This window comes from Pleurodeles waltl, chromosome 12 (genome assembly GCF_031143425.1).
Source record: "Pleurodeles waltl isolate 20211129_DDA chromosome 12, aPleWal1.hap1.20221129, whole genome shotgun sequence".
Taxonomy (NCBI): Eukaryota; Metazoa; Chordata; class Amphibia; order Caudata; family Salamandridae; genus Pleurodeles; species Pleurodeles waltl.
This window is the reverse complement of record NC_090451.1, coordinates 36,406,008-36,426,934: the sequence shown is the minus strand read 5'-3', so window position 1 is coordinate 36,426,934 and position 20,927 is coordinate 36,406,008. Positions and strand designations below refer to the sequence as shown.

Below are 20,927 nucleotides of genomic sequence, written 5' to 3'. Positions count from 1 at the left end.
TAAGCTGTTGGACGTTTCTTGTATACTGGTATTACAGGGACAACGGCGGTACCCCTGGAGCTCAGAAATTCAGACAGTAAAATTATATTTTTAGAAACAAAACTCAGTTCTGCGCATTTACATTGTAAAAGTGAAGATCAATAAACAAATGTTATTTCACAGAGTAGGTCAGGTTTATTCGTATGCATTTGGAAAAAAATACGCTTCATCCAAGTACTAATACGATGACGGGGCGCTGCGTTAGTGTTGAACATTCTTTGTCGAGGTTACTGTGGAGAGCGCACTAGTCCAACATGGCCGCTGCCGGCTTCTCTCCTCCAGGTCTGTTGTCGTCTTAGCAGCTGGTAGCGTGTGACGTCACACAGCGGCTGCCTGGCAGAGCCAAGATGGCGGCGGCGGTTGCGAAGGTGAAGCAGGACATGCCGCCCCCCGGGGGCTACGGCCCCATCGACTACAAGAGGCACCTGCCGCGGAGGGGGCTCTCCGGTACGTGAGGGAGACATAGAGCGTTTTATTATACAGGAGAAGTGCAGGCTCAGGTGACCTCATCTCCTCATGTCAGGATGCTCGTTATGTCCAGTCCTGGACTTCTGTGTGAACACCTCATTTATTGTGGCTGTTATTTTTTGGGGATTGCCTCAGTTAACCTATCACACCTGTCTGCTTTTATCTGAAGGTGCAAAACCCATGTGTAACTAATGACACGGGGTGAATAACTCACTCTTGGGTCGGTGTGCGGCTAGCAGCTGTAGTCCACTTTACCTATTACATTCTCGGACTTGAGACTACAAGTCCCAGAATGCAAAGGAAAGCAATCTGGAAGGGACAGCTACTTTTTGGCCTGGTAGGCTTGGCAGAGCTGCAGCAAAATCATTCTTGTGTTATGGATGGTGGACATGGACTCCACTAATGTTATCTTTTTAAGCCACTGAAGACATGTATGTCTTGTCACAGAGTGAGGGAATGTTATTGTGCCACTTAGGTGCATTAGAGGTTTGGAAGTTTAAGCAAGAGAAAGCTAGGGTAGGTTCACTTTTTTACCATAAAAAAATAAAGAGAATATTATCTAGAGCAGTGGTCTTCAAACTGGGGGGGGCGGGCACTCCTGTGGGGCCTCAAGTGATGGAGGGGGCGCCAGGCTCTGGCCAAAAGAAGCATTACACAGATAGTGTTTTGTTCAAAACAGAAACATGTTATTGCATTTTTAAAAAGGTAACAATACTTAACTGCAATGTTTAAATACAGGGAGTGCAGAATTATTAGGCAAGTTGTATTTTTGAGGATTAATTTTATTATTGAACAACAACCATGTTCTCAATGAACCCAAAAAACTCATTAATATCAAAGCTGAATATTTTTGGAAGTAGTTTTTAGTTTGTTTTTAGTTTTAGCTATGTTAGGGGGATATCTGTGTGTGCAGGTGACTATTACTGTGCATAATTATTAGGCAACTTAACAAAAAAATATATATACCCATTTCAATTATTTATTATTACCAGTGAAACCAATATAACATCTCAACATTCACAAATATACATTTCTGACATTCAAAAACAAAACAAAAACAAATCAGTGACCAATATAGCCACCTTTCTTTGCAAGGACACTCAAAAGCCTGCCATCCATGGATTCTGTCAGTGTTTTGATCTGTTCACCATCAACATTGCGTGCAGCAGCAACCACAGCCTCCCAGACACTGTTCAGAGAGGTGTACTGTTTTCCCTCCTTGTAAATCTCACATTTGATGATGGACCCCAGGTTCTCAATGGGGTTCAGATCAGGTGAACAAGGAGGCCATGTCATTAGATTTCCTTCTTTTATACCCTTTCTTGCCAGCCACGCTGTGGAGTACTTGGACGCGTGTGATGGAGCATTGTCCTGCATGAGAATCATGTTTTTCTTGAAGGATGCAGACTTCTTCCTGTACCACTGCTTGAAGAAGGTGTCTTCCAGGAACTGGCAGTAGGACTGGGAGTTGAGCTTGACTCCATCCTCAACCCGAAAAGGCCCCACAAGCTCATCTTTGATGATACCAGCCCAAACCAGTACTCCAACTCCACCTTGCTGGCGTCTGAGTCGGACTGGAGCTCTCTGCCCTTTACCAATCCAGCCACGGGCCCATCCATCTGGCCCATCAAGACTCACTCTCATTTCATCAGTCCATAAAACCTTAGAAAAATCAGTCTTGAGATATTTCTTGGCCCAGTCTTGACGTTTCAGCTTGTGTGTCTTGTTCAGTGGTGGTCGTCTTTCAGCCTTTCTTACCTTGGCCATGTCTCTGAGTATTGCACTCCTTGTGCTTTTGGGCACTCCAGTGATGTTGCAGCTCTGAAATATGGCCAAACTGGTGGCAAGTGGCATCGTGGCAGCTGCACGCTTGACTTTTCTCAGTTCATGGGCAGTTATTTTGCGCCTTGGTTTTTCCACACGCTTCTTGCGACCCTGTTGACTATTTTGAATGAAACGCTTGATTGTTCGATGATCACGCTTCAGAAGCTTTGCAATTTTAAGAGTGCTGCATCCCTCTGCAAGATATCTCACTATTTTTGACTTTTCTGAGCCTGTCAAGTCCTTCTTTTGACCCATTTTGCCAAAGGAAAGGAAGTTGCCTAATAATTATGCACACCTGATATAGGGTGTTGATGTCATTAGACCACACCCCTTCTCATTACAGAGATGCACATCACCTAATATGCTTAATTGGTAGTAGGCTTTCGAGCCTATACAGCTTGGAGTAAGACAACATGCATAAAGAGGATGATGTGGTCAAAATACTCATTTGCCTAATAATTCTGCACTCCCTGTACATCTAGACATATTTACACATTGCCATCTTTATTAAATATTTGTGAAAAATTCTGAAGAGGGGGTCAATTATTTTTATTTTTCAACTTGTGGGGCGTGGCATTAAAACGTTTGGAGACCACTGATGTAGAGGGTTCGCCAGGAAGACGGATTGTCAGAGTAAAACAAAACTATATATATATATATATATATATATATATATATATACACAAACACAAACAAGAATGATCAGTTTTTTTTTCTGACACTGTACTCTTGGTTCTGTCTCAAAATATTTTGACTAGCCCAAGGAGGTGATAATGATCGCAAAATGCCATATGTATTATTAGCTAGTTATGTCTAATTTTTCATGACTTAGAACTTATAAAAAAAAATGTATAGTGCTAAAAACAAGACAAAGACTGCCTAAATTGCTATGTCCCTATAAGGGAAAAGTGGCAGGGCAATACGTATAAATACTAAATGGAAGTATTTGAATTCCTTACGTATGGACTAAAAAAGCTTATAGAGTCCCGTTTTTAGACTATTAGAAATGTGCAAAGAACTGTTATAAGCTATTAAGAGAACTGGAGATTGTCTAATTTAATAACATCGTTTCATTCCCCATGCTTTGATGAATCACTGGTTAGGTTCTGTTTTGACTGAGGGTCTTGTCAGACACTGATTCGCCACACTTTGAGATCGGACAATGCATTACTTGGATTAACTTTGTGAAGTGCCGGGACTCTATTTAAAAAACTATGTTGTCCGGCAAAACTATGACGTCTGGTTACCCCAGGATTGGTAAGAGTGGACCCAAGCACTGCTCACGAGTTTTGCGACTTCTTTGCCTGAATAACTCATTCATTATGTGTGTTTCTCATCTGGTGCTAGTGGCTTTATTTTTGTAATACATTTTTGCAAATTGACTACTAATGTAATTGCGTTTATATAGCATTCCATTTTGCTGACGAGATGCCAGTTTATCCCCCCCCCCCCCCCCCCCCCCCACACAGCACACGATGTGTTGCTTTGCATTGATGGAGAGGTAGCTCACAAGTATGGGAGTGTCTGGTGTTGAAGCGTGCGTTGACTTGTGATTGTGACATTAGATGAAGTGTTGTATAGGGGAAGGGATGCAGTGACTTCCATGACCAGCTGAGTGTCTTGCAGGATAAAAGTAGACTGAAGCCTCATGGGTAGTGCAGATGTTATGTAGGAGAGGCTGAGAAATGTCGATATTTTGGGTACTGCCAAAAAAGGTATTTCACAGGAGGAGGAATAACAGGAGCAGTCTAGACAAAAAGCTGTTCTTCAAGTGGAGGGCAATTGAGACTTCAGGAACGAGTGTGGGCTTTAATGAACGCCCAAGTGGTGTTTTAGACTGTTAGGATCCTGAGACATCTAAGAAAGTGCAGCAGTGTTACACATGGAGGCTGGGAAGACAACGACAGGGCAATCTATTTTCAGCTCTGTTATTTAGGAAAAACATGGGTTTTACTTCAGAGGGAAGGGAGGCTGATTCCTCGAAAACAGTCGGAGGCGCTGTACTGGAGTTGCTGGTGGGAGTAGTAGAAACTTTGTCAGACCAGAGCTACTAATCTATGCATAGTACAGAATGCTGGCTTGATGCGAATGGATACTTAGAAGATAGTGGTTAGAGGTTCATGACTGATGTAGACAGATGAATAGAATTCCTAGGCCTCCTCTTTAACTTCTGTGTTTTTTTTATTTATTTTTTTATTTTTTAGGAAGGGGTCTCTCTTGAACTTATGCTTGTTGTTTGGACTCCCTCTTAGTGATCTTTACAGAGCTTGTTTTTTTTTCCCCTTTGTGCAGGTTACTCTATGTTTGCTATTGGGATTGGCGTGAGCATTTTTGGATACTGGACTATATTCAAGTGGAACAGGGAGAGAAGGTAACCTTGTCTGGATTGATGTCTAAAGTTGCAAGACCGCTTGTGTGATGGGTTGGTGTGGTAAATTGTCTTCTAGCATTTTGTCTTTTACCACATTGTTTGGGGCGTCCAAATACTTCTTGTTCATCCGTTATTGTGTTATAAATTGAGCAGCAAAATTGCAAATGCAAAAGTATAATTTTTTCATTAAAAAAAATATTGTCCTTGTATGTAAAAAACCGTTTTCTTTATCAAATGCAAAAGCATGAGGAACTTTGCTCCGCCTTCAAACCCCTGTATGGCATCCCCTCCGTGACGATTTTCAATTTTAAAATGGGATTTGTGATCCCTTTCCCTGACTTTAGACCAGAGGTCTCCAAACTTTTAAATGCCGCGCCCCCCCAGTTGAAAAATAAAAATCAATGGGCCCCCCTCAGAATTTATCACAATTATTTTATAAACATGGCAATGTTTAAATATGTCTAAACCTATTTAAACATTGCAGTTAAGTACTGTTACCTTTTTAAAACTGCAATAACATGCTTCTGCTTAAAACAAAGGCCTGTTATCTGTATAATATTTATTTTGGCCAGAGTCTGGGGCCCCCCTGGGATCACTTCAGGCCCCCCTAGGGGGGCCCGCCCCCCAGTTTGAAGACCTCTGCTTTAGACGCAGCCCCCTCACCCAGACTTCGAACCCTTTGCCATTTTTGGGAGAAACGTTTCCAGGACAAGGGTTCAATTTCTCAATGTTTTCCCCTTTCTGGGAACCAAACATTGACAGTGCTTTCCTGTTTCTAATCATAAACCGAATTTAACAGTCAATAGTTTGTGGTAGCAAAGTTGGTTCCAGGCATTGGAGTGTTTCTGGCGGAGCGGCCCGTTGTTAGTTGTCCGACTCTAAAGTCTTCTAAAGGTGCGAACTGCAGAGGGAAAGGTAAATATGCCTTGGTTTTACGCTAAAGCTGATTAGTAATCCTTTCCGGAGATTTTCAGAGGAGAGTAGACCTCTTTACAGCCGTTGTGTTGGTGCATGCAATATGTTCTAAAGGCATAGTCCTTCCCAGGACCCCACCGACTTTGATGCCTTACTCAAGCACGGCCCTCAAAAGAGTAGTAGCTGAAGGTAGACTCCATCTTCTGCACCTCATGACAAGTTCTTACAATTTTATTAAATTGTTTAGGAATGGACGACTTAATATGCAAAAAACAGTAGTCCAACCTTTCTTGTGTTCATCTCAGATACCTTCAGGATCATCAGTGCAAAGCTGAACATAGCCAACTCGGACGGTGCAGTGTTCACACTTACCATGGAACCCGGTGGTGATCACACTCATTAACCAACATTTTGGAAGTTTAGAGCACAGTCTTTCTTCATTTCGTACCCTGTCAAATCTAGAATTTGTGTAATGGGCACTACCTGGTCCTAAACACCCATAAAGACAAGCGTAGCCCCTTCATGGGACAGTTTACCAGCAGAGCTAAAAATCTAATGGAATCTAGGTCCAGGTCTGAAGTTCTTTTCACCTGAGAGGGTTAAGCAAGCATTCAGTTTTCCTCATCCTACACAGCTTTTGACTGACTAAGAGAATGCATGAATTGTGTTGGGCCTGTGCCCCTTTCTGTGAATCTGAATGGCTGTCTTTGGAGAAAAAAATCAAATGACCCACTACTTGAATTCTGTGGGTAATTCTCACCCAACACTGGGACTGCCAGACATAACTAGGTGGTGCAGAGAAAAATCCGAGGTGGCCTATGAAGGGGATATTAAGGTTCTGCTATAAGCAGGGTTGAGGAATAGGTTACACCTATGGCTTTGGGGTCCCTAGTTTCCAAGACCAAGCTTTGCGGCCGAGATACCCTCCCGCAGACTTGTTACCCCCGGCTCACGTAACAGGTGCACCAGTGGATTCAAATGAGTAAACAAGGCAGTGGGAGCTTTAGTCAAGATGCCTACCATATACAGTTAAACAGAAGCGAGTACTTCAGCATGGAGCTTTGCAAAACCACTACTGAAAGAGGGAGCTGGGGTTGGCAGAAGAGAGGCAGCTTACCTGTGTGCAGGTTCAGTGGATGATGAGCAGGAAATGATGCAACAATATGTCTTGTAGACTGGCTCTTACAATTTTTGAACTCACTCAGTTAATCCTTACAATATATATAAGCAAATCGTCGCCCTGGCATAATGTTCTTTTTAGAATATACAAGGGAAAAAAACCTAATATTTTCTCTTGAACTTCTTTTCTATACAAACATGCATTTATGAAGAGTAAACTTCAGGCGGAAAGTGCTCAGCAAAAAAGGAATCTTGGTAAATTCGTGGTCAGATGCAATCCATATGAGATCATGAGGTGTAGGAGATCACCGCGGGAATAAGAATTCTTCATGGAGACCAGAAAGACAGTCACCCACGCACTCATCAGCAGCAGGCTTGACTACGGCAACGCCCTCTACGCCGGCACCACACTAAAACTCAAGCGCAAACTACAGCGAGTCCAGATCTCGGCAGCACGACTCATCCTCGACCTCCCCCGACATGAACACATCTCACCACACCTCAAATCCCTCCACTGGCTCCCCATAGACAAAAGGATCACCTTTAAGATCCTCCTCCACGCACACAAATCCCTCCACAACACCGGCCCAACCTACCTTAACGAAAGTGACCTTCCACACTCCGACACGCCACCTCAGCTCCGCCGACCTCTCTCACCACAGTTCCTCGCATCAAACACACCACCACTGGAGGCAGATCTTTCTCCTGTCTGGCCCCCAGATCTGGTCCCCACTCACCTCCGCAAGACCCAGGACCTCCTACTCTTCAGGAAGAGCCTTAAGACCTGGCTTTTCGAACAGTGATCTCTCTCCCAAGCACCCCCCCCCGCGCCTTGATACCATCACGGGTGAGTAGCGCGCTCTATAAGTCTCTTTGATTGATTGATTGGTTACTTACGTTGATTGACAGGGAAAACAGAGAATTGCGTTTGTCCAGCTCTCACACTCCACTGTCACTTGATGAACTATTAGCACAGAACCCCCTAACGCACCTCTTTTTAACCTGGGTTCTTCTACTCCAGCATTGTCTGCACTCACATGCCCTCATATTGGTAAAAGGGACTTTGAACAGCTAGTCCAGAACAGCAGATAACACTGCTCTTCGTTGGATGTTCTTTAGACCAAGCTACATATAAACGTGCTGTTACATGGTGCCTTCCAAGTTAGACATACGACCTATCTCTTTGACATTGGGAGCCCTCTTAGAAATTTAAATATGCTCTTTTAATTCTGCTTCTTAAAAACCAAGTCTTCAGATCCAGACCTTCTAACGAATTTTCGCATTTCGCAGCTCCCGTACATGGCAAAACTGCTGGAGAAAACTATTTGATCAAGTATTAGGTCATCTGAAGAAAAATGATCTCTTACACCGTTTGCAGATGGGTTTACCTGCTGAAAGGCGCTCCAAGAACATAGTGGCTGTAGTCAGTGTTTCTTCGCGTTCCATCTGTCTCCTCTTAAATCTTCATTTTATGCTGCTGGCCCACCTTATTCAGTCTTTTCAGACTTGTTGCTGTATGCATATGATCCAGAAATTCTTCTAAAATGTCAGCTCTCGTAGGTAATTGGACTAAAATCTGATTGCACGATTTAAAAAGTTGAACATTGGGTGTGTCACAAGCTCAAATTAAACAGATCTTTTTGTCCCTTAAACCTTATCAATCCTAGGATCTGGTGCTAATCTTCAGACTCCAAACCAGTTCCTGCATTAAGAATCTGGACAGTCCAGCTGAATCTGGTGTACTTTGTTTTTAGTAGTTCAAATGAATAAAACACGTGGTTGTAGGTAGAAAAGGGCTCCTGAGCTTGTTTGCCAGTGGCCCCTGAGCTTAAAACACAACCTCAGAGAGCCTCTCACATTTATACCCAAAGCAGGTGCACCTGGCACCCTTGCCTTCAGTACCCTTGAGTGCGGTTTTCCTTCTGAGATGGCAGCACTGTGCTCATGCATGCTACAAATAATAACTTAGCATGTTTTATTTAATGTTTACTGACAACAGACAGTGCGAAGGAGGACTTGCTGTGTGTGAATTTGTGCAAGAACCATTGTTTCAGGTATGTAAGCTTTTTTTATTTTTCTAGGATTTTAAGGTCACGACTGAGTGTGTTGTGGCAGAACCAGAGAAATGTGACTTCGAAATAATCCACTGACCCAACCATCTCTTTTGTCTTCAGGCGCCTCCTGATTGAAGATCTAGAGACGCGTGTTGCACTGCTCCCCCTCTTGCTAGCAGAAACTGACAGAAGGTGGGTTTCTCATTACTGTGGCTGGAATTCCGTTTGTTGATATACTTCTTGGTTGCATAATGCTGATTGGGTACATACAGGAACAGTCTGTCACTTTGCAAAGACTTTGTCTCGCTGTAACTACATCACTATTAAAGGTATCAATAGCACACAATGAATACCAGTACTACTGGGTGCATTATTTACCTGGTCTGGTATTACCTCGTGGGATGATTTACTAATACTGCACGCTATCCGCGATCCAAGGCTGAAACATAATCAGCTGGTTTTTCCCCATAAGATTTATGACAGATTTTTCTGTAATCTATACAGATCTTGCTAGCCCGCTTCAGAAACAAACTTGTGTTTACAGCAGAATGGGAAAAGATCGAGAGACCAAGGCTGTTAGTGAAATGCAAGGAGCTTTTAGCTGTAGTTTCATAAGAGCCTCCTTTACGTGAGGTACTGAATATGCAATCTTTTGCCCTTGGTCATCTGTTAATCTTTTTTCACAAGTGCTGCGTGGAGGTGATTTTTGGGCCACAGTGTTCCGCTAAAGATGGCCTTTTCCTCATGACCTATTTTAGTGTTCTAGGCAGAGTACAAACTGGGGCTGGGAATCTTGGCAAGGCTGTTTAAAGCCTCTACATGGACAAATAAGGAATTTAATGTAATAACTTCAGACTGCTTCCACTCTAAGTCCCATTCTGTGCAGATCCATGCAAAGCTGGCCTTTCCCTTTCAGGGGTGGTTGTTTTGTCTGAAAATATGCTGCCTTGTTAATGTAACTAAAGAAAGTGTGAGGAAGTACATGTCTCTTAACACCCAAGATTTGGACAACCTGCCATGAGATGACCTGGTGGAGTATTCTGTTCATTTGTAATAGTGAAGTTAAATAAGGCTTACAATATAGTAGTCAGATTTTGTTTGATTAGTAGGTGCTAAAGTACTTGTGATTTGATTCCTACCTCACTACGTGTTTTCTTGGGCAAATCCCTATACTCGCCTGAGCTGTCCATTTAAAGTGCTGGATGTGTTTTAAAGATGCCTTTTCTCTGGGCTCGCTGTAATGAAGTTCCCTTTCCCTGAAAAGAAGTACACTGAGAATGCCCAAATCAAAGAGGACGCAACAATAGTGTTTACTATTTTCAAGCATGTAAGGGAGAAGCTCACTGATGAGACGCAGTAAGACTGAATCCAGCCTGGGCTTGTTATTTACCTGTTTGGAAGGGGCGCGACCGGGCGCTTACGGGTGTACGGTTCCTTTTGGATCAGGACCGTGACTCCTTGCTTATCCTTTGTCCTTGTCTACAGGGGGGAATCGTTTAAAAAAAAAAAAAAAACTGCATTGGGGCCTAGAGTAATAATCAGTAAGTGAGATTAATTAAAGCACTCCACTATCACTTCTTCGCTCCTCTCTGGTCCCACAATGTTGTGAAACCTGTACGTCTGATTAAAATACATGTTTTCTATCTCTGCACCTGCTAATTTGTCATGCTTCTTTCCGAGATGCCGCTAGTAAGGAAAGTGGATCCCTTTTTCAGCAGGAAGTTATCATTTGTGCGTTTACTTACTAATTTCACTTTGGAAAAAGCTCAGTTGATTAAGACTTCTAATAAGCAAGGTGATTTCTGTCTTGCTTCGTATTGCATAGCTTTTTTTAATTGACTTGTAATTACAAATGAACCCCTTATTGGTTTTGTGTAGGAAGTGCTGTCTCTATGATCCGTTGCATGGTAGAAAGCGTTTTTGGTCATGTGGTGGAATAACCGGTGTGGCTTTGCTCTACAGATGTTCTGCTTTCGATTTACATTTCTTTTGGATTTTTTTCCAGCACTTTGCGGCAGATGCGGGAGAATCTTGAAGAGGAAGCCAAAATTATGAAAGATGTTCCTGGCTGGAAGGTTTGTGGTTTTCTTCCTTCGTACTTCTTGAGAGTGGTCATACAGATCATAGCGGTCACATAATCCTTTCTTATAGTCTAGTTGAAGTGGTGCGGGCCTGGAAATCTTCTTGCCCACTTGCTATGACGAGTCAGATTTTATCAGGACGAGCTATGTTTAGAGTCTACTGGCCAGTTCCGGTGAGTTGAATTAAAAAAAACACAAAAAAAAACAGGTGTTCTATTCACTCGGAAAGTGAATGAGGAAGAAATGTGCCTTCTTTTATTATTTTCTTTTAAAATCTTGTCACGTTTGCTGTGGGTTCAAAGACAGAGGTCAAATGTCAGCTTATGTCTTCTTACTATTTGCTGCTTATCTTAACCTGGGGGTTAGTGTTTACTTTTCTATCTCTGACTGCAAAGTCTGGCAATTGTGCTGTATTAGTCTGAAATGAAAGGCTGTGTGGTGCCAGTTTTTTTTCTTACACACATTTAAATAGCTTGTAAATGAACCGTACAAATATTTCAAAATCTATATTTGGTAGTTAGGCAAGCACATTTTGGTAGTGGGGTGGAGAATGCAAGGATCTTATTAGAGTGAAAACAAATCAGAACACTTTACTGAGTGATGTGAAAATGATTAATGTTTATGCGGAAACCCAATTTCCACACATTGTTTTACGCTATAGAGTTTTAGCAGTAAAACTGCATGTTAGTGGGAAAGTTTGTGACCATTTCAATAGAAAATGTGCTGTGTGTAAATGACAGTGAACTACCAAATCATGCTTTAGTAATATATTCACTCAGATTTTAAACATGAACTGAGAAACGTTCCTGACCCCGCCCTGATGACCGTGCAGTTAGTGAAAGGTCGTCTGTACCCTATATGTTGGCTAGGTTTTTAATATACATGGAGCAAAAGTTTAGTCTATTAAATCAAACAAGACTTTTTTGTACAGCAGAAATGCTGAACTCACATATTTGAAGGTGCTATCGTGATAATGAAGAAAAAAAAACACTAAAATAAATATCTGCCATGGATCACACAGTTGGAGAGCAGTTTATTGGTCATGAGGATTATAGTTATGTCAAGTAGACTAGACCTCTGCAGGTCTGGTAACATTGATTTTTAGCGCCTGTGGTGGTTTGTTGAAGTCCACCCCTTAAAGGTCCTGGGGAGTACGAGAAACAGCACCAGTCTCATTGGTTGAGCCCTCCCACATCAGCCATTTGAGGGGGTTTGATGCCTCCGAGTGCTCGTCGTAAGGTCCTGCTTGGCTTAGTCGATGGCTGCACATCTAAGATGTGTTGCAGTTTGTTGCCTCCCATGGGCCTCAACAGCCCCCCTAGTCATGACTATAGCATATCCGCATAAGAACGATGCACTGATGCTGCTTGGGAGGTGTCTTGACACGTAATGCCTCCTTCTGTTATGGTACTGGCAAAAGTGTTTTTTTTTTGTTTTAAAGTAAGTTATTGGTGCTTCACACAGCACCATAACTATTTTTTATGTACTATAAACGAGATGTACTAGTTTTGTTCAATTTAGTGGAACTTTATGCTGACCCCAGAAGTAGGGGAAGGCTTATTTGTCCTTGCTGAAATTTGAACGTGAGCGCTTTGAACTCACAAGGCCATCTTGTCGGATCATACACCTCTAAATCTCGAAACCTGGTGCTCTTCACACCATAACCATAACTAGCTTGTCATGCACACAGCACTCGAACGCACCTCTTTGTTCTTGGTAATTGCTGAGTAGCATTAAACCTAGAGTTCTGGTACGTCACGTGATCTCCACTCTTCAACATCTCCATGCCCTGTTGTCCATTCGCCTTTCCTTCACAAACACAGGTACACCCTGCCTCCGAGATGACCAACGAATTTACAGCAAGCGTTAGCAGTATTTTGAAGCCCTGGACGAGGATAGCGTAGTGAGTGCAGGCACCTTTTTTCTCTTTCCGGGAATGAACGTAAAAAGACTGACATTCTTAAAACTTAGGGCATTTTGATACCACAGCTTGAAGCTGGTGGTGAAAGGTGGCCCACAGAATGCAGCTCTGCAGGAAAAGGAGGCTCCAGCTAAGAGCTCTCTTGGTGCTGTTGACAAATAAAGCTTTTTTATTGTTGACCAACTTGATGATACTCCCTTTCTCGAACTTGGAAGAATGAAAGGCTGAGTGGACCTGCTGCGGTTTGAACCTGGGACCATGAGGGTGTAGCCTTTGTCACTGGAGTGGATGTATGAATCCACTGCAGTAGTAGACTTAGCTGTGAGATTGGAAAGCAGCTGAGTTATAGAAAGGTGAGAGCAGATGCTTGTGCTGATAAACTGATGAGGGTGGCATGAATAGGAGATCCTAGTAGGACCGCTTGAATTTGTGTACTCTCCACTACCACCCGGTGTGCCATCCTAGGCAAGGCAGTGCATCCCATCTTTGCACGGATCGAGGAGAGACCTTTCTTAATCACTCTAGGTAGCTATCATTATGGATGTGTGAAAACATCAGGGGCTGCGCCAGCAGTACTGAATACTAAAGGCTTTCACCTAACATGACTTATCATGCACTGCATTTAACACAATGCATCTGGGTGAACTGTGTGCTGGTATGCCAGGGAGTGTGCTCCCTTCCCTCTTATATGGCATGGAGGGGTGACAGGATGGACACTACAAGAAAACGGTAGATGCAAAGAGGCTTGTTGGTTTGTTTAGAGGTTCCTGGGTGGCCTGTCTACCCTATTGAGAGTGTATACATTGCAAAGCTTTCAGGAAGGTTTGGGGCTTCGTGTAAATGAGTGCAGTGGGAGGATTGGATGGAGAGCAGAAGGCAGCTCTGAATGCAGTGAGGATTGGGTGGAGAGCAGGAGGCATCTGGGAGTGCAGTGAAGGGATTGGTTGGAGAGCAGAAGGCGGCTCCGAGTGCAGTGAGAGGATTGGGTGGAGAGCAGAAGGCAGCTCTGGGTGCCGTGAGAGGATTGGGTGGAGAGCAGAAGGTGGCTCCGAGTGCAGTGAGAGGATTGGGTGGAGAGCAGAAGGTGGCTCCGAGTGCAGTGAGAGGATTGGGTGGAGAGCAGAAGGCGGCTCAGTGTAGTGAGTGGATTGGGTGAAGAGAAGGCGGCTGGGAGTGCAGTGAGAGGATTGACCCTGTCACCAGGCAGGTCGCTCCCCCCATCTGCCACGCAGCCCCCTGTGGGTTGATCCTCCGTTGCCGCTTTTGCCGCCTGACTACTCGCTCCCTTTTTTCTGTACCCCTGCACTTGGCTTCTGTGCCACTTCGTTTTTTCATTCTGTGCCCCTGTGTTTTGCTTTCTGTACCCCTGTGCTCTGTTGTCCCTATCCTGCTGTCTTTCCCCGGGTTTTTCCCTTGCTGCTGAGCCCCTGCTGCCCCGCCCCCTTCACTCCCATTGGCCGCCCGCTCCCACCTCCCAGCTGCTCCTCCCTCCCTCTGCCCTCATATGGAGGCCGCGAAGCGGTGGTAGAGAGCGACCTTTGACCCTGTCACCAGGCAGGTCGCTCCCCCCATCTGCCACGCAGCCCCCTGTGGGTTGAACCTCCGTTGGCGCTTTTGCTGCCTGACAACTCGCTCCCTTTTTTCTGTACCCCTGCGCTTTTCGGGGTACCCCGGGGGAAAACCCCGGGTTTTTCCCTTGCTGCTGAGCCCCTGCTGCCCCGCCCCCTTCACTCCCATTGGCCGCCCCGCTCCCACCTCCCAGCTGCTCCTCCCTCCCTCTGCCCTCAAGCGGTGGTAGAGAGCGAACTTTGACCCTGTCACCAGGCAGGTCGCTCCCCCCATCTTCGTTTTTTCATTCTGTGCCCCTGTGTTTTGTTTTCTGTACCCCTGTTGTCCCTCTCCCGCCGTCTTTTCCCGCTGTTTTTTCCCCGGGTTTTTCCCTTGCTGCTGAGCCCCTGCTGCCCCGCCCCCTTTACTCCCATTGGCCGCCCCGCTCCCACCTCCCAGCTGCTCCTCCCTCCCTAAGGCAAGCCCGTCCGCGCCTGGACTGCACCCAGCACCAGAACTCCTGGAACCCGCACCCCCCGCAATGCCAGACTGCAATACGACGCAAGCACCCTCCACGCACTCAACACCAGACGAGACCACCCCTGCTACTGGGCCACCCCGAAACGCACACAGGGGCCTTTCACCTGCCGGAACTGCAGATTCACCAGCATCCAACCCTGCACACCACCAGCCAGAGAACCCAACCACCTCCGCTGCATCCTCCTCAACACCCGCTCCGCTCGCAAGCACGCCATCGAACTTTGGGACCTCCTAGACTCCACCGCCCCGACGTCGCCTTCCTGACGGAGACCTGGCTGAACGCCACCTCAGCACCAGACATCGCCATAGCCATCCCACAGGGCTACAAGATCTCCCGCAGAGACCGCACCAACGGAGTGGGAGGAGGAATCGCCATCATCCACAAAGACTCCATCAAAATCTCAACGAACACCGATGACACCCTCACCACCGCCGAGCACATGCACTTCCAGATCCACACCGACCCCAACACCACCCTCGGAGGAACTCTCATCTACAGACCTCCCGGACCCCGCCCACAGTTCAGTGACACCATCGCCGACCTCATCAGCACCCATGCCCTCGCTTCCACGGACTACATCCTCCTCGGGGACCTGAACTTCCACCTCGAGAACAACAACGACGCCAACTCCACCGCCCTGATCGACAACCTCGCCAACCTCGGACTCAAACAGCTCGTAACGACACCCACTCACGCCGCTGGACACACGCTCGACCCCATCTTCTCCGCAAGCCCCCACGTCTCCTTCAACCACACCACCGAACCACACTGGACCGACCACAGATGCGTCCACTTCACCTTCAGAAAACCCACCACACACCACCGCACCCAACAGCTACCACGCCGCTGCTGGGGCAAGGTCACCGAGGACCAACTGACTACCGCCCTCGCCCTGAGACCACCCACTGACCCCACCGACCCAGACACCGCCGCGACCAACCTCACACAGTGGATCAACGACTGCGCCAACACCCTCGCCCCTCTCAAGACCTTTACAACCAACCATACCAACAAGAAAGCCGCCTGGTTCACCGAGGACCTCCGGATCTCCAAGCACACCTGTCGGAAGCTGGAGAAGAATTGGCTCCACGACCGAACACCAGACAACCACACAGCCCTCAAGAGCGCCACCCGCAGACATCACCAACTCATCAGGACCGCCAAGAAGACCGCCTTCAAGGACCGCCTAGACAACAATGCACACAACACCAAAGAGCTCTTCAGCATCGTGAAAGAACTCTCCAACCCCAGCTCCATCACCAACGACATCCCGCCATCTCAAGACCTGTGCGACTCCCTGGCCACCTTCTTCCACCGCAAGATCACCGACATCCACGACAGCTTCACCCCCGAACCCCCCCCGCACCCACCACCGAGTCCACCACCCCTGCGACTACCACTCGCACCAGTCGCCTGACCGTCTGGTCCAGCGTCAGCGACGAAGACACCATCAAAACCATGAACTCCATCCACTCCGGATCCCCATCGGACCCCTGCCCTCACCACGTCTTCAACAAAGCCAGCTCAGCCATCGCGCCCCACCTCCGGAAAACAATCAACTGTTCCTTCGAGACAGCAACCTTCCCAGAAAGCTGGAAGCACGCCGAGATCAACGCCCTTCTGAAGAAGCCCAAGGAGGACCCCAAGGACCTCAAGAACTTCCGGCCCATCTCCCTGCTCCCTTTCCCGGCAAAAGTGACCGAGAAGATTGTCAACAAACAGCTGACCCGCTACTTCGAAGTCAACAACATCCTGGACCCTTCCCAATCCGGTTTTCGCAGTAACCATAGCACCGAGACCGCCCTCATCGCCGCCACTGACGACATCCGGACCCTGATGGACAAAGGAGAAACAGCCGCCCTCATCCTCCTGGACCTATCAGCAGCCTTTGACACGGTCTGCCACCGCACCCTATCAGCACGCCTCCATGACGCCGGTATCCAAGAGAAGGCCCTGGCCTGGACCACATCCTTCCTCTCCGGCAGAACCCAGAGCATCCGCCTCCCACCCTTCTGCTCCAAAACCACCGAGATCATCTGCGGCGTCCCACAGGGATCCTCCCTCAGCCCGACACTGTTCAATATCTATATGGCCCCCCTTGCCCACGTCGCACGACAACACAACCTCAACATCATCTCCTACGCCGATGACACCCAGCTGATCATATCCCTCACCGAAGATCCCCACACCGCCAAAGCTAACCTCCACCGAGGAATGAAGGCCGTAGCCGACTGGATGAAGGACAGCAGACTGAAGCTGAACTCAGACAAGACGGAGGTCCTCATTCTCGGACCCGCCCCATCAGCCTGGGACGACTCTTGGTGGCCCACGTCACTAGGCACAGCCCACGCCTGCAACCTTTGGGGTCATCCTCGACTCCACTCTCTCCATGACCAGGCAAGTCAACGCCGTCTCCGCGTCCTGCTTCAACACCCTCCGTATGCTCCGCAGGATCTTCAAATGGATCCCCCTCGACACGAGAAAAACCGTTACCCAGGCCCTCATCACCAACAGACTCGACTACGGGAACGCCCTCTACTCAGGAACTACAAACAAGCTCCTGAGACGACTCCAACGCATCCAGAACGCCGCGGCCCGACTCATCCTCGATGTCCCCCGCCGCAGCCACATCACACTCCACCTGAGAGGCCTGCACTGGCTCCCCGTCAACAAAAGGATCACCTTCAAGCTCCTGATCCACGCACACAAAGCACTGCACAACACCGGACCCACCTACCTCAACAACCGACTCAGCTTCCACACCCCCACCCGAAGCCTCCGCTCAGCCAACCTTGCCCTCGTCACAGTCCCCCGCATCCGAAAAACCACCGCCGGCGGCAGATCCTTCTCCTACCTCGCCGCCAAGACCTGGAACACTCTCCCCACCATCCTACGACAGACCCAGGACCTGCTGGCCTTCAGAAGACTCCTCAAGACCTGGCTCTTCGACAAGTAGCACCCCTCCTCCCCAGCGCCTTGAGACCCTCGTGGGTATGTAGCGCGCTTTACAAATGCAGTGATTGATTGATTGGGTGGAGAGCAGAAGGCGGCTCTGAGTGGAGTGAGAGGATTGGGTGGAGAGCAGAAGGCAGCTCCGAGTGCCTTGAGAGGATTGGGTGGAGAGGGGAAGGTGGCTCCGAGTGCAGTGAGAGAATTGGGTGGAGAGCAGAAGGCGGCTCCGAGTGCAGTGAGAAGATTGGGTGGAGACCAGAAGGTGGCTCCGAAGTACAGTGAGGATTGGGTGGAGACCAGAAGGCGGCTCTGAGTGCAGTGAGAGGATTGGGTGGAGAGCAGAAGGCGGCTCAATGCAGTGAGAGGATTGGGTGGAGAGCAGAAGGTGGCTCCGAAGTACAGTGAAGATTGGGTGGAGACCAGAAGGCGGCTCCGAGTGCAGTGAGAGGATTGGGTGGAGAGCAGAAGGAGGCTCAATGCAGTGAGAGGATTGGGTGGAGACCAGAAGGCGGCTCTGAGTGCAGTGAGAGGATTGGGTGGAGAGCAGAAGGCGGCTCAATGCAGTGAGAGGATTGGGTGGAGAGCAGAAGGCGGCTCAATGCAGTGAGAGGATTGGGTGGAGAGCAGAAGGCGGCTCTGAGTGCAGTGTGAGGATTAGGTGGAGAGCAGAAGGTGGCTCCGAGTGCAGTGAGAGGATTGGGTGGAGAGCAGAATGCGGCTCAGAGAGCAGTGAGAGGATTGGGTGGAGAGGAGAAGGCGCCTCCGAGTACAGTGAGAGGATTGGGTGGAGAGCAGAAGGCGGCTCCGAGTGCGGTGAGAGGATTGGGTGGAGAGCAGAATGCGGCTCTGTGCAGTGAGAGGATTGGTTGGAGGGCAGAAGGTGGCTGGGAGTGCAGTGAAGGGATTGGTTGGAGGGCAGGTGGCGGCTCTGAGTGCATTGAGAGGAGAGCAGAAGGCGGCTCCGAGTGCTGTGAGGATTGGCTGGAGAGCAGAAGGCGGCTCAGTGCAGTGACAGGATTGGGTGGAGAGCAGAAGGCGGATCTGTGGGCGCCACTCGACTGTTACAATATTGTGTTACAGCTGCGTTCATGCGATGAGCTGGTCCCTCTTTGTTTTCCTGCAGGTTGGGGAGTCTGTCTTCCATACTGACCGCTGGGTCCCTCCGATCATCACCGAGATGTACAACCTCCGCCCCAGGGAAGAGCTTGTGCATAAACGCTTTGGTTTCCAGCGCTACGTGTAGAGCCGAAGCCCGGGGACGTCGTGGCAGGGGCATTCGCCAGATGTTGTATATGTGTAATATTATTAAAATAAACCGACTTTTCCTGTTCCTGATGTTCAACGTCTTTTCTTAATATTGGACTCAAATATCTTTTTTAAGTGAGAGTTCCTCATTCTTGGAAAAAATGCACACACAAAAAAAAAGTTACTTGAAAAACCTTGTCCCCTTAAACTTTTACTTCTCTTAATCCTGGCAGCGGACATCGTTTATTGACAACAATCAAAATACTTTTTCGGACCCCCGGGAATCCATCTTTGTCCAGTGTGCACACTTCTGGGATTGGGTTCCAGTAAATGGTGCGCAAAATGTTTTGCAGTTCGTCGTCTAGCGCCTACCGTGTCCTAGGTAGGGAAGGCATTCAGTCTTGGAAACTGAAATCGGGCATCCGATGGCAACCTGTCAAGAGTCATTAGAAGCGCCTGGCACGGTGTCTCATTGGATGAATTAAAGAATATACTGAGAAGATTCACAAGTCGAGCTATGGGTGGCCCGTTGTTGTAAGATTTGTAAAGAAAAAAAAAACCAGATAATGTCAGTGAAAAGGCCTTACAGTTGGCCTAATGGGGGGTATATGTCTTAAGACTTGGGCACGTGCGAACGACCCCAGCTGGACAATCTGTTCTTGCATTGCTGTTTCCGCTCGTGTTGTTGACACCTCCTTTGACCAGCAGAGGGCTCTCTGACTTCATAAACTCGCCGCTTTCTTTGGCACAAATAATTTCAACTTGGTGAATAAAGATGACCAAGGAAGGCGCTGGGCCGGGTACAAACACCTGAATTGGAGGTCAGATGGGAGTCGAGTACGAATTTAACCTCCTGGCAGTACAAGGGAAGGTTTCGGGGAGTTTCATACTCTTGTGAGGGGCAAAGCATTTCTGTCCGAGCTCCTGCGAAGGTTTTATTTTGAGGTTCTAGCGTCTTTCTTTACAGCCTCTTTGGTTTCTTAAACAAGTGTAAGAGTTTTGAATCGGCTAAGGAAAGTTCCCCAGCCCCAGTGCTTAATTTGTGCTTGTTGTTTCCGGTACTGAGCACCGGCACTTCTTTTTGAGGGCCGGGGCTTATTCTTCTGCCTCAAGCATTTGAGGCGAGCAAAAGACACACATGGGAAAGACGGAGGAAGGGAAAAACGAGAAAGCGTCAAAGTGGGCGAAAGCTGCAAGAGTGAGCTGAAGGGCAGGGAGTGGCTGTAAATGGATTAATGAGGCCCGAGTTGGCTTCAGGATTACGCTGCCTCAGTATTCCGTGTTCGCACATTTAATTGCAGCAGCCGCGTGTTTAAGAGGAGGGCTTTGGACACCGGCACCTTTTTATTTACAAATTAAGCACTGCCCAGCCCCCACCTACTAGAACACACATTTTTCACACAGCGTTTACATTGGTTAAACATCTTCGTGCATAATCCACATGAATCCTGTCACGCATTATCTATGCAGCATGAAATAAATGTCATATATCCCCTTACTGCCATGGGGGGGGGTGGGTAATCACCCTCTCTGCCACGCAGTTCACACCCGCCTGTCAGGGTGCTCTGTGACGATAGCGTCCAGTAATTTGGTCAACATCTCTGCCCTTCCGGTTACATTGATGTTCTGCTCGGCCGCCACAGCTCATGCCTCTGTCTTTTGTGCACTTCTGATACTCCGGGGGTCTCCGCGCCGCCCAGGGGCATTGATGTGCGTTGTTGCCAACACTGGCCCCAAAGCCTTCATTCCTATCCTCATGTAGGACCTCTCTTTGTAGGAAATGTGCCCAGTTGGCATCTCTGTACTGATGCATCTAGACAGCTCTGCTCATAAGTTTCAGGCGGCTGTC

At 47.6% G+C, this 20,927-nt stretch overlaps 1 protein-coding gene across 1 annotated transcript; it reads left to right on the top strand.

Moving 5' to 3' along the window:
• The first annotated feature begins 336 nt into the window (after positions 1-336).
• NDUFA13 (NADH:ubiquinone oxidoreductase subunit A13) lies at positions 337-19,163 on the top strand. The gene is made up of 5 exons (XM_069217011.1): positions 337-486; positions 4,624-4,702; positions 8,911-8,982; positions 10,796-10,865; positions 18,957-19,163. Exons 1-5 carry the CDS (start codon positions 387-389, stop codon positions 19,074-19,076), a joined length of 441 nt encoding a protein of 146 aa, XP_069073112.1. The 5' UTR covers positions 337-386; the 3' UTR covers positions 19,077-19,163.
• The last annotated feature ends 1,764 nt before the right edge of the window (positions 19,164-20,927 follow it).